General features: G+C 57.1%; 1 protein-coding gene across 3 annotated transcripts; it reads left to right on the forward strand.

The window, feature by feature from the left end:
- Positions 1 to 635: 635 nt before the first annotated feature.
- On the forward strand, positions 636 to 10,018 carry DOLPP1 (dolichyldiphosphatase 1). 3 transcript variants are annotated; one of them, XR_005718467.1, is made up of 8 exons: positions 636 to 732; positions 4,632 to 5,039; positions 5,127 to 5,226; positions 5,459 to 5,557; positions 6,033 to 6,161; positions 6,647 to 6,736; positions 7,957 to 8,081; positions 8,533 to 8,614. XR_005718467.1 is itself a non-coding variant. In XM_040225356.1 (8 exons), the coding sequence occupies exons 1-8, from the start codon at positions 657 to 659 to the stop codon at positions 8,567 to 8,569; spliced, it is 717 nt and encodes a 238-aa protein (XP_040081290.1). In that variant the 5' UTR covers positions 636 to 656; the 3' UTR covers positions 8,570 to 10,018. The 3 variants fall into 3 exon arrangements, 2 of the variants coding, with proteins under 2 accessions (XP_040081290.1, XP_040081289.1); XM_040225356.1 differs by lacking the exon at positions 7,957 to 8,081 and having other exon boundaries at positions 4,632 to 4,732; positions 4,955 to 5,039; positions 8,533 to 10,018; XM_040225355.1 differs by lacking the exon at positions 7,957 to 8,081 and having other exon boundaries at positions 8,533 to 10,018.
- The last annotated feature ends 2,312 nt before the right edge of the window (positions 10,019 to 12,330 follow it).

Genomic DNA, 12,330 nt, shown 5'->3' on the forward strand with positions numbered 1-12,330 from the left:
CGCCGCCTCCCACCTTTAATAGAAAGGTCGTCCGTCTTGTGTGATCTGTCCTGTTGCCGGTCATTAAAAAGGACTAAGGAAAATAAATTTCCCTTGAGTCTTTGGCCTCAGTTTACTCTCATAATTAAGAGTAGATGAATTCAGACCCTAACGTGCCGAGGTTGCCTCCCCTTTTCGAGCACGCGCTCTGACGGGAGCCCAGGCACATGCAGACCCCGGGCGGGATCACAGTACTGAGGCAGTTTTCACTCCGCGCAGGTCCCCGCAAAACCAAAGCTCCCACCAAAAGTTTAACACGCCCCCCAAGCTAGGGGCTGATTGGCCCGCCCTGCCCACACGGCGAGCCGGTCTCACCTTCTGATTGGCTGTGCTGCCCCCCCGGTGTGTGCCGAAACCCTGCCCTTCTCTGATTGGTCAGGCACTTACCTGCGCTCGCCCCGGATTGGGCGCTGGCTGGGACGGCTAACAGGCTCCTAGGGGCCCTGCGTTCTGATTCGCCGTTAGGGCCAGCCCCACGGCCTGCACGCTGAATGGCTGCGCCGCTACCTGTATCGGTCTCCGATTGGGTGAGCGGAGCCTCTCCGGCGTGATAGGTCAGGACCACGGCCCCCCTGGCTCCCCATTGGCTACTGGGCGAAGCCCGGTCTCCGGGTAAGATGGCAGCGGACGGACAGTGCTCGCTCCCCGCTTCATGGCGGCCGGTGACCCTCACCCACGTCGAATATCCTGCAGGTAAAAGGCAACCCTGGCTCCGAGGACGACTTCCTGAGGCCGGCCTGTCAGTGCCTGGTGCTCTGGCAGGCGCAAGCCCGCGGAGGGGGCGCCGGGGCACCCGGGTGGGAACTGTCAAATAGTGAGCCATGGAGGGGTTCGGCCGGCGCGCGCGCCGCGCAGGCGCAGTGATGTGGCGATGAGCTGGGCAAAATTGTGAGCGTCTCTCGCGCAGTCTGCGGCTGCGCGTCCGGGGAGCTCCCCTGGGTCCCGGGGCGCCGGTGGGCTGTCATGGGGTGGTGGTCTGGGTGAGGTAGGAAAGGATAACTGGCCTGGACCAGGGCCTTTCTTCTCTGCCATTCTCGGAGCCGGAGAGGCTGGACTTTCTCCCCGGCGCGTAGGGAGTGCCTGCTTTCTGCAAACAGTGCTATTGGGCAGCCGTAAGAAATAGCTCTCCATTGCTGGGAGTGTGCAAATCGAGGCCAGGCAGCTCTTCGTTGTTGGAGTACTTCTGATGACACGCCCTGGGCAGGGCGCTGCTCCACAACTCAGGGGACCTGGCGGGGGGGTGGGGGCAGACAACCTCTGGAGCGTCCCATCGGACCCAGCTCTAGAAGCTCAGGGCTTTCTACCTGGCAGGTCTTGGAGTGATCTGTTCCGGAGGCGGTTTAGTAGAGTGCTGCAGAGCTTGGGCCTTGGGCTCAGAGTTCAAGCCGTGGTCTTGTGTAAGTGACTTCACCCCTCTGTGCCTTTTCAAAGTGGAACTGATCACAGTGCCTCCCTTCTGGTTGTGGTGTGAGAATCAGAAACAGGAGGTATGAGAAATGCTGAGTGCAATGTCTGGCACAGAGTAAACATTCAAGAAATAATTGCAATGAACGTGATCCCGCCTTCCCAGGACCCTCTCAAGCCCACACCTCCATCTCTGTGTAGGATGGTTGGGTGTCGGGTGAGGCTGGCGGGAGGCGTCCTCTCAGTGAGCCCTGGTGGCCCCAGGAAGGGCCTGCTCCCGGAGACGTGAGAACCTAGCCCTGCTGAGGGCCCCAGGGCTGGATGCCAGAGAACTTTGACTCTAGGTGTTCTAGGTTCTAGTTGGGGGTGGGGCGGCTCTACTATCGCTCTAGCTTGCCATCTGCCTGCCTGCCCACAGTTCACCCATCATTCATTCAGCTGGTGTCCAGGGAGCACCTCCTGAATGCCAGGCCCTGGGCTCGCTCTGTGTTTTGGATGGTGAACAGATGGATATGTCCCTGAACTCCTGGACTGTGGGGGAAAACAACAACAACAACCCACTATACAGGAGGGAAACTGCAGCCTGGAAAAGGAAGAGTCTTGCCTTAAGGTCTCAGCACCTTCCTGATTTCCCCTTCATGGGCAGGGAGTAGCTGTTCCAGGTGCTCACGGTGAGAGGAAGAAACCTGGCAGGTGTGAGCAGGCTGTGATGACTCAGGCTGTGATGAAGGACCCTTTTCAGGGACCAGAGGAGAGACCTGGCTGAGCCTGAGGGCCTCTTCTCTGGGGGTCTTCTAGTCCCCTGCTAATTCTTCTGTGAGCCCCCTGCACTTCTCCTTCACACCCCTCATTGCACTGACGCTTGTTTCCTTCCTCCATTCATTTAACATCAGTTTGTTTTTGTTTAGTCGCTAAGTCGTGTCTGACTCTTGGCGACCCCATGGACTGTAGCCCGCCAGACTCCTCTGTCCTTGGAATTCTCCAGACAAGAATACTGGAGTGGGTTGTCATTTCCTCCTCCAGGGGATCTTCCTAACCCAGAGATCGAACCCGTGTCTCCTGCATTGGCAGGCAGAATCTTTACCGTTGAACCACCAGGGAAGCCCTAACATTTTAGAGCCCGGTTAAGTGTAGAGTGCTGTGCTGGGTTTGGGGGTTGAGTGGGGTGTAGAGATCCCACTCCTGCACTCATGGTGCCTGCTCTCTCTCTCGAGAGAGACGGATACTGGGCAGATGTCTCCATTAATGAGTGGTGTCATAAACGATGCCCTGGTTACAGATTCTGAGAGCTCTGCAATGGCAGGAAAGTGTCTTATTTTTTTTTGCCACTGTGGTGGGTGCCTAATTTATGTTGTGTTAACTCAGCCTCCCAGGCGCGGGAAACCATGTGCCAGAGTCCAGAAGTAGGGCAGAGCCCGGTGTATTCAGGGAACTAGAATGTAGTCCCTGGAACTGGAGCAGAGGGTGAGAGGGAAGCAGGAGCAGGATTGCAGGGCGTGATGAGCTCGGCTGAGGTGGGACTTACCCCAAGGGCAGAGAGAGCCACTAGGGGCTGCGATCGGAGAATGGTGAGGCCGGAGTCACTGAGAGCATCTGCAGTAGGTTTCAAAGGTAGTGCTTGCTGTGGGACAGGCCATGGAGGTGGCCAAAGGTTTGCGGATGCCAGCCACTTCCTGTCTGTATGACCCAGGGTCCTGGGCACCAGGGGGATAGCTGAGAGACCCAGAGTCTCAGGGCTGGAAGGGGCCGGGCCACTGTGTGGATGAGGAGACAGAGCCCTGGAAGAGGGAAGAGCCTCACCCCGGTGTCACTCAGCGGGCCTGGGGCAGCACTATCTGACCGGTTCTCCAAGGCCAGTTCAAAGCCTGCCCTACCCTGGGTAAGTGTGGGCAAGGCCAGGTGTGTGCCCATCTCTTCAGCCTGGAAGCGAGGCTCAGCTCTGTGCGGGTACCTCCCTGCTGCCTGCGTGAGGCCAGGCTGGTGGTGGGGCCATTTCTCGATGCTGGGTTCTCCAAACCTGAAAGTGCCCTGGGTGCCAGCGACCAAGCCGGGCATAACACAGGCCTGGTCACGTCACACCTCCCATGGGCGGAGGAGGTGGGTCCTGACATCCCTGGTTCACAGATGAAAGAGCTGCGGGTCAGGGAGGTCAAGTCCGTGCCGGAGTCCGTGTAGCCACAGTTGTGGCCTGGGCATTGAACCGCACACTCTGACCCCAGAGTGGCCACGTGGCTGCCCTGCCCCCAGGGGCGAGGGCAGCCTTTGGACTCAGTGTCAGCCCTGCCCTTGAGCAAGGGGGCAGCTGGCTCTTGTTGGCTGGCTTCAGGATCCTCACACTGCCTCCCCTCTCAGGCCTTTCTGGGGGTAGAAGGCAGCAGCCAGTAGGAGGCCATTTTTTTTGCCAGTAGAGAGGCAGTGGGTAGCCGTTACTGCAACAGGCGGCCATAGTGGGCAAAGCAGAACCGGCCTTGCTCCCTGTCCGAGTCTACAGTGTAGACCCAAGTCTGTGTGCTGTCCGGAGAGTGCCAGGTTTCCTTGGAGGCCCACAGCTGGGCTGGGGCCATCTCAGCACAGTGCTGTGTTCCAGAGGCATCCTTGTGCCTGCTGGGCTGTCTCCTGGTCCAGAGTCCAGCCTCTGGGGCCTGACAAAGCCAGGTTCACATTCCTGCTTTGGCGACATAACGGGTAAGTTCAGTTCAGTTCAGATGTCTCCGACTCTTTGCGACCCCGTGGACTGCAGCTTGCCAGGCCTCCCTGTCCATCACCAACTCCTGGAGTTTACTCAAGCTAATATGTCCATTGAGTCGGTGATGCCATCCAACCATCTCCTCCTCTGAGTTTTAGCCAGATCCCGCCTCCTTCCTGCCTATGTGACTTTGGACTGGTCATGCAACTCCTCTGGGACTCAGTGGCTTCATCTGTGGAATGGGCCCAGTGACACACCCGCTTCACACTCACGCTCTGTGAATTAGAGGGCTCACCCTGGCCCTCTGAATTTGAGTAAACACCCTGGCACACTGTCTGTGCCTGAGGTGGTGTGGTCAGCCAGTACCCAGAGGCGCCCCCGGTCACCTGGCCCTGCCCTCTGGGGCCCTGCTGGGACTGCCTCTGGCCCAGGCCCGACTTGACTTGCTGGGGGCCAGGCCGTCTTCGATCCTGTCCTCACCGTGTCCTCCCTGTCTTCCCAGGTGACCTCTCTGGCCACGTCCTTGCCTACCTGAGCCTCAGCCCCGTATTTGTCATTGTTGGTTTTGTGACCCTCATCATATTCAAGCGGGAGCTGCACACGGTGAGTGAGTCCCGCTCCCCTGTGCCCCACCCCGGGGAGGAGGGGCCTCCCCATCCCATCCCATCCCATCCCAGGTGCTTTGCTTTCCCTTCCACGCTGCCACCTCTCTCGAAGTGTGTGGAGCCTCCTGGCTGGTTCCAGGTTGTCCCTGGGGGCTGGGAGGCTCAGTCGGAGGCTAGCAGGTTACCCAGAGGCCCCAACAACCACACGTCTTCCCGGCAGATCTCGTTCCTGGGGGGCCTGGCGCTCAACGAGGGGGTCAACTGGCTGATCAAACACGTCATCCAGGAGCCACGGCCCTGTGGAGGTAGGGCCCGGGTCTCGGGAGCCCCCCAGATGTCCCCCTGGGACACCCTGTATCCCCTCACCACGCCCTGTTTTCTCTCCTCCCCAGGCCCCCACACGGCAGTGGGCACCAAGTACGGGATGCCCTCCAGCCACTCCCAGTTTATGTGGTTCTTCTCCATCTATTCCTTCCTTTTTCTGTATTTAAGGTGAGCCTCTGCCCCGGCCGGGCTCTGCTGGGGACCCAAAGTGCTGCGAGCACTTGGGATGCCCGCTGCCTGAGGCTTGGCCTCTCCTGGGGGTGGGAGAAGCTCCAGCGAAGGCAGGAGGCGCCCAGGGAGCCTGAGGATGGGGGCCAGGGGCCGTGTGTGCGGGGGGCAGGGGCAGGGGCCGGGGCCCCAGGTTGTGGGCTGAGGCCGCCTGACAGGGTTGTTTTCCCAGAATGCACCAAACGAACAATGCCAGGTTCCTGGACTTGCTGTGGAGGCACGTGCTCTCGCTGGGTCTCCTCACCGTGGCCTTTCTAGTTTCCTACAGCAGGTACAGTTTGGGGGGAGGCCCCCCATCCCCGCCCCGCCCCTGCCCACTGAGGTCTGGCTGGATTCTGGGACCTCGTGGTGGACCCGAGCCCTGGAGCCTACGGGCAGGGCCGGGAAGGGGGCCCCCAGCCTCTCAGGTTAAAAGGCCAGGCCTCCAGCTGCCCCTTGCCACCCAGTCCTTGTTCTCTACTCTCAGTGGGGCCCGTGGTCCCAGTGTCAGCCGTCTGTTGCCGTGTCCTGAAACAGACTCACTCCCAAGCTCGAGGGCTGGGCATGCCCCAGCCGCACCATCGCTTCACCTCTGCAGCGTCAGCGGGTGGCCCCTGGCCTGACGCCAGAAGCAGCTCCGAGTCTGTGTGGCCCCAGGACTCTGTCCTCTCTGGGCCCTGGGGGAGCTGGGAGGTGGGCGTGGGGGCGCAGGCCGTGCAGGCCTGTCTGCGGCCAGCTCTGTGAATTTGCCTCTGCCCTTGGCCCAGGGTCTACCTGCTGTACCACACCTGGGGCCAAGTGCTGTACGGGGGCGTCGCTGGGGGCCTGATGGCCGTCGCCTGGTTCGTCTTCACCCAGGAGGTCCTCACCCCGCTGTTCCCTAGGATAGCAGCCTGGTAACTGCCTCCCGCCTGTGTTGCTGTCCCCTCTCCCCGCACTATGTCCTGGGCCCCCTTCTGCCAAGGGGCCCAGTGGGGGGACCCAGACATGCTGATCCCACCCTCAGTCTCCTGGGGAGGGCCCCAGTGCCCAGGCCTCTGGTGGGCATAGGGAGCAGGGCCTGCTCGCCTGGCTTCTATCTCCCCCAGGGGTTTTCTCAGTCCAGAAGCCGAGGTGCCAGCCTCTGTCCTTGCCTGGCCTCTTGGAGACTTGGAAAGTAGCCTGTGTCCTTCTGGGCTGTACGTTCTTTGGGGCCGTGCCCCTGCCCGAGTGTCACACCTGTGGGCCAACTGGGTCTCTCAGTGGCCCTGGGGGCACAGGTCAGGCAAAGATTCTGATTGGCAGGGGGAGGGTGTGTTGCTGGCCCAGTGGTGGGGGGTGATGTCCGGCTTGGTCACAGACCTTGATGTGTTCTTGGCTTTCTGGGTGTCTGTCTCTCCAGGCCTATCTCTGAGTTCTTCCTAATCCGAGACACGAGCCTTATTCCCAATGTCCTCTGGTTTGAATACACAGTAACCCGGGCAGAAGCCAGGTAAGTCAAGGGGACTGCAGTCACCAGGTCCTGGCTCAGTGGGGCACAGCCCTCGGCAGCACTGCTACCGTTTCTGGAAGGCACCCCAAGAACCAGGCCTTTGTCTAAGGACTTTTCTTATACTGCCTCACTGAATTCTCCCCTGGACCCCATTTTACAGATGAGAAAACTGAGGCTCAGAGAGGAGTCACTTGACTGAGGATATGCAGACCGCAGGTGTGGGAGCCAGACTGGGAACTTTGGCTGTTGGGCCCAGAGCCATGCTTTTAACCTCTGTAGCCCAGAACCAGAGAGCTGGGCAGCCAGGACTCTCAGGGAGGCTTGTGTGTCAACAGCCCCTTGGGGCTGTTCTGTCTAGACCCTTTCCTTTGGAAGGGTAAACTGAGGCACGGTGAGTTTGGAGCACCTGAGGTTGCATGGCGAGTTGGGATGGAGCTGACTTTGCTGCTTTCTGACTCAGCTCTCCTCTCCATGTGCTTCAAATTCTGGGTGGGATGCCAGCTGGGATGGGGAAGGCCTGGCTCCTTTCCAGGCTCAGAGGGAGCTGAGGCAAGGTTGGGCTCCCATGCAAGCCTGGGAGGTTTCCTGAGGAGCCCTGGGTTCCTGGTGAGAGGAGCTACAGGGCAGGCCCCCCCCCAGTTGGGATATGTGTCCAGGACATCATGGTCCATATTATCCTAATGAACTTAGAGGTAAAGCCCTGTCTCCATGAGGAAAAGGGATTTGAGGGGGTTAGAACAGGCAATCCCATTACTGGCAGGAGGCCGCAGCTGGCCCAGGCTCTCCACCTGGCTCCTGGAGCCGCCCCGCCCCTCCTTGCGTTCACCGAAACTTCCACGTGCCCCTGCTCTGTGCCAGACTGTGTGCTGGGGGCAGGCACAGAGCAGGAGGGCAGTGGCCGGCAGGGGATGGTCACAAGGAATCAGGCGCCTACCTGTGTGACCAGTGCCTTGGTCTTGAGAGCCCACGGCAGGAACGTGATGCGGGTCTTGGGTGCTTGGCTGTGCTGGCTGGGCGTGGTGGGAGAAAGCGGGACCATTGGAGTTGGGATTTGGCAGAGAGAATGCTATCAGCATAGGAAAAACAGCTTTATAGCTTCTGAGTCAGCAGATAGAGGCAGATGTGGCCAGAGCCCAGGAGAAGAAGGGGGCTGGCCAGTGGGTGAGGCCAAGACTGCAACATACAGGACCCATGGGTGCAGGTGGGTTTCTGCATTTCAGGTGGGACTCTTGACGAGCCCCATCCTCCTATCTGAACCTCAGCCAGGCCCTCTCGGGAACAGGACTGCCCCTGCTTCCCTCAGCTTCCTGAGCCCATTGTAGGCACACTCACACCCCCAAATCAGGTACTGAGATCCACTGGGTCAGCAGTTCCCCTCTCTTTGCTTCTATACATCCCAGAAGGAGAACTCGACTATCTTCTCGTCTGTTTCGGTTGATAATAACAGAATCCCACTTGTAAGTGGGAGCTCCCCAGACTTTCTGGAATCCAGCCAGGTCCCTCGTGCCTCTGTTCTCTCATCCTGTTCCCAGCCCTGCCCCTGGCTCTACTTGAACTCCAGAGCTGAGTACCTGGGATGCAGACCCAGCAGAGACACTGACCCTCTCTTTGCCCCAAGTCCCAGGTCCCCAAGCACGAGCTCTGATTGGCCCGGCTCAAGCTGACCCCGGGGGCCCCTGGGAGCGGGCATTCACTCATTTTGATGGGATTGGGGGTAGGAAGGGGACAGCTGAGGGGGCGGCTCACTGAACGCCAGGAGCCACCTCATTTGAGCCCCCCCCCCCCCCATTTTGTAGGAACAGACAGCGTAAGCTGGGGACGAAGCTGCAGTGACGGGTGAGCATGGCTGGCTCCAGCCTCCAGATCTGGCCTGCATGATGCCTTGCAGGATGGATGGGATGACAGACAGAGGGACGAAGCAGAGATCTCTACAGATCCAAGTCACCGAGTGGAGCCTTTTTTTTGCTTATTTTAATTTTGATGAACAACATGGACCAAAGGGCTGAGCCAGCCCCTCAGCCAGGACCCTGGAGGGCCTGCTGCTGGGGGGCGGGGTGGGGGGGGCTCATGGCCAGAGACCCTCGCAGTGCTGCTGCCAGTCCCCGGTTGGGCAGAGAGTGCCCTTGGCATGGGCACTGGGGTGTGGGGTAGAGAAGGACGGCTCGCACCTCTGGTCACAGGGCCAGGAAATCCAGGTGGCGTGAAAAATGCACACTATTTATTTTTGCGTTTTGTCAAAGGCAGATGGGATTTTGGAGAGGAGGCTAGAAGAGCCTGCTGTGTGGGGGCCTCCCTGCGTACTGAGGGGCCCAGGTCAGCTCCCCAAGCCCTTTGCCCTGGGCCCGAGAGGTGGCCTGTTTGGGGGCCCTGGGGGAGGGAGCATCCCCACGCCTTTCCTGCCGCCAATGCCGTTCCAGAACCTCGGTCAGTGTTTCCTGCGTGGGCCCGGGCCCAGAGAGAGCGCGCGTCTGGCGCTGCTGTCCTTGTGTCCTGCCCCCATCGACCCTGCACCACAAGGGCTTTCTCTGGTCCCCTGTCCCCAAGACAGTGGTCCCTCTCTGACAAAAAGAGCCTGCACATGTGGGTGAGCAAACCCAAGCTGTTTACAGCTCTTTCCTGTCCCGCCGTCCGGTAGCGGTTCGTCTTCATCTCCACCCAAACAAACTGCAGAGGGAGTGGGAACTGGCGAGGGGAGTGAGGCGGTGGTGTCTACTGTCTTGTCCCCCCTAGCCTGCCCTCTGTGTGCTCTGAGCATTCCTCGTCCTTCCCACCCTCTCCGAGAGGCTGGGAACCTGCTTGGGTCGCCCTGGCCTGTGTCTGGGGTGTGACTCGCAGATCCCTAGGGCCCAGCTCGGAGGCCAGCTCCTCCCAATCTTGATGTCTCTTTGAAATGGAGTTTTGGAGAGGAGATGCTTCCAAACTCGGAAGCTTCTAGAGCTGAACCAGGCTGCTCAGGATCTGCGTTCCGATCCCCATCCTCCCCACCACCCCCCGCCACCACCACCTTTTCTTTAGGGAGGTTATTAACCTGCTGCTGAAGCACAATATTTTGGTGCTTTCTTTTCTCATTTGTTCAAGACAGTGTCCAAAGCCATTCCAGACACCAGGACCAGGGGCCTAATTTTGGGGAAGGTTGGTCGGTCCCCACATTTTCCTTTCCTTCCCTTATTTTTATTTTTTACTTTTTTTGCCTGAGACAAGCCAAGTGTGAGGTGGTTTGACTTAAGAAAAATCGATGAAATTGTTTACTATTGTTTTAAAATAAAATATTGAACTCTGGCAGCTTGAGCATGTTGACTGAGCTGATGGGAGGGGGCTGGGACACAGCTGTGGGGACATGACCCTGAGGGACAAAGGTGTGTGGCGAAGACCAAAAAATCCTAAGGATCTCCGAGACACGTAGTCCCCTCCAGCCCCCAAAGCCAGGATCAGAATGGCGTCTGCGACACTTAACAGCAGGCTCTGAAGTCAGCTCCCTGCTGTCGCCTATTTTTCAGCACCCCCATCCACCTCCCTGGGTCATCCTGGCTGGCTCTGCTCTCACTAAGCCTGGCTTTTCCTCTCTGTGACTGACAGCCCTTGAGGATGGAGGAAAACCAGCATATCTGTCCTTCCTCAGCTTCTGCCAGGATAAACAGCTCCACTCCTTGCTGAATTCACTACTTCTTGAGTGTGCAGACAGGTATCGAGCTTTGAAAGAAATAACTGCAAACTGACCTGAGTTTTGGAGGCCTTGTAGGAGTGAAATGAACACAAGTCATTTCAAGGGTCCAGAGTGGGGGTTCTAACTCTTCCTTAATTCGTTAAAGCTGATTCAGAAGAGCTTCACCCTTAGGCTGAAGGTGAATCAGAAGTAATCCATCCCATCCTCCCGTGAGCTCGAAGGCTGGGTTTGGGTGCCCCACGTGACCTCATCCCATGTAGGTGGCAGAAGCAAACAGATCCCTGGAGGGAGGAACCTTCATGCTAGACTTCAGTTATATATAGTTTTACGAAATTACCATGAACAAAATACGAAGTTGACCAGTTAGGAAAGGAATCACCATCATCCTTGAGAACCAGCAGGAAACAAGTATTAGAAAGAAACCCACACATGCATCAGGTGCTAGTGATCAGACGCAGGTTGTAAATTGTTTCACTTTTTTAAAGAAATAAAGGACAAACTTGAAAATACCTGCAGAGGATAGGAAACTACAAATGTGAACCCTGGCAGATTTTTAAATGAATACTGAAAAATACAGTAGAAAAAAAACACACCAACTCGATAGGTAGGTCAATTACAGCCTACTAGACACAGTTGAAGTGAAAAACTGGAGAAGTCAGAGGAAATCCAGAATGCAGCAAGAGAAACAGCAGCAGGCTGTCTGATGAGCCCTGGCTTTTCCCCCAAGTCCCAGGTAAAGATTGCTTTTACCCCAGTTGGCACTTGTCCACACTGTCCTGCTTGGGCTCTCGGAACTGCCCAGCACCCCACTGCACACTTCACCTAACTCCACCTTTTCCCATTCCCTTGGTCACCAAGCCCCGCTCATTCCATTTCATAAGCATTTGAGGAAAAAATTTGGATTAAGTCTGTTAAGTTGATGGGCTTTTTTTCTTAAATCCTTGGCTGCATTGGATATTCGCTGGCACATTGGGGATCTTCGCTGGGGCATGTGGAATCTTAGTTGTTAGCATGTGGGATCCAGTTCCTCAACCAAGTATTGAACCTGGGCCCCCTGCATTGGGAGCAGGGAGACTTAGCCCCTGGACCACGGGGGAAGTCCTTGTGAGCATCTTCGAAACAGCCACTTTCTCCACCTCCCAGGCCAGTGTGGGTCCTGGCCCATGAGCCCCTGCTGCTGCTGCTGCTAAGTTGCTTCAGTCGTGTCTGACTCTGTGTGACCCCACAGACAGCAGCCCACCAGGCTCCCCCATCCCTGGGATTCTCCAGGCAAGAGCACTGGAGACAGCAAAGCCTCCTGGCAGGCTCCCTCATCCCCACTCCAGGCCTGCCTTTGATTCCAGCCACTGCACTTCCCCAATGGAGAGAGCCCAAATCAAGTTCATGCCAACCCACAGAGACAAACTTCCAGAGGATCTAGATAAAAGCCAAGTATTCTTTATGATTTTATTAATTATATATATATTACATTCTCAAATTTCAAATGACATATTACACAAAATATATAAACTTATGACAGTTCTTTTTCATTCATTTTGCAAAAAAAAAAAAAGTTCATCATCTCCATCACTGGCATCAGGGCAGAGTCTGGCTATTTCTGGGCAGCTTCAGTCTGCTGACCTAATTCTCCCGGGATTTGGGATACGGAAGGACTTTCTGCATTTCAAGCATGGTGCTGTACTTGGAAATTTTACTCCAAACACACTGGCACAGCATTCAGATGGTTGGATTTCAAAAGTTGATCCTGTAGGAGTATGTGATCTCCCCAACACTTACCTCCCCTCGTGTGTCCAGAGACCTGTGTCATAGGTCACACCCCAGGGATAATGACTATATCTTCATGGTTTTTTGACTCTCCCCTCCCCCGGAAGTTCCACCAGAGTACTGATTAGGGCTGTTTTAGGTAAATGTGTCTTCCTCAAGCAGTACT

Source organism: Oryx dammah, unplaced genomic scaffold, assembly GCF_014754425.2.
Source record: "Oryx dammah isolate SB20612 unplaced genomic scaffold, SCBI_Odam_1.1 HiC_scaffold_25, whole genome shotgun sequence".
NCBI classification, from domain to species: Eukaryota; Metazoa; Chordata; class Mammalia; order Artiodactyla; family Bovidae; genus Oryx; species Oryx dammah.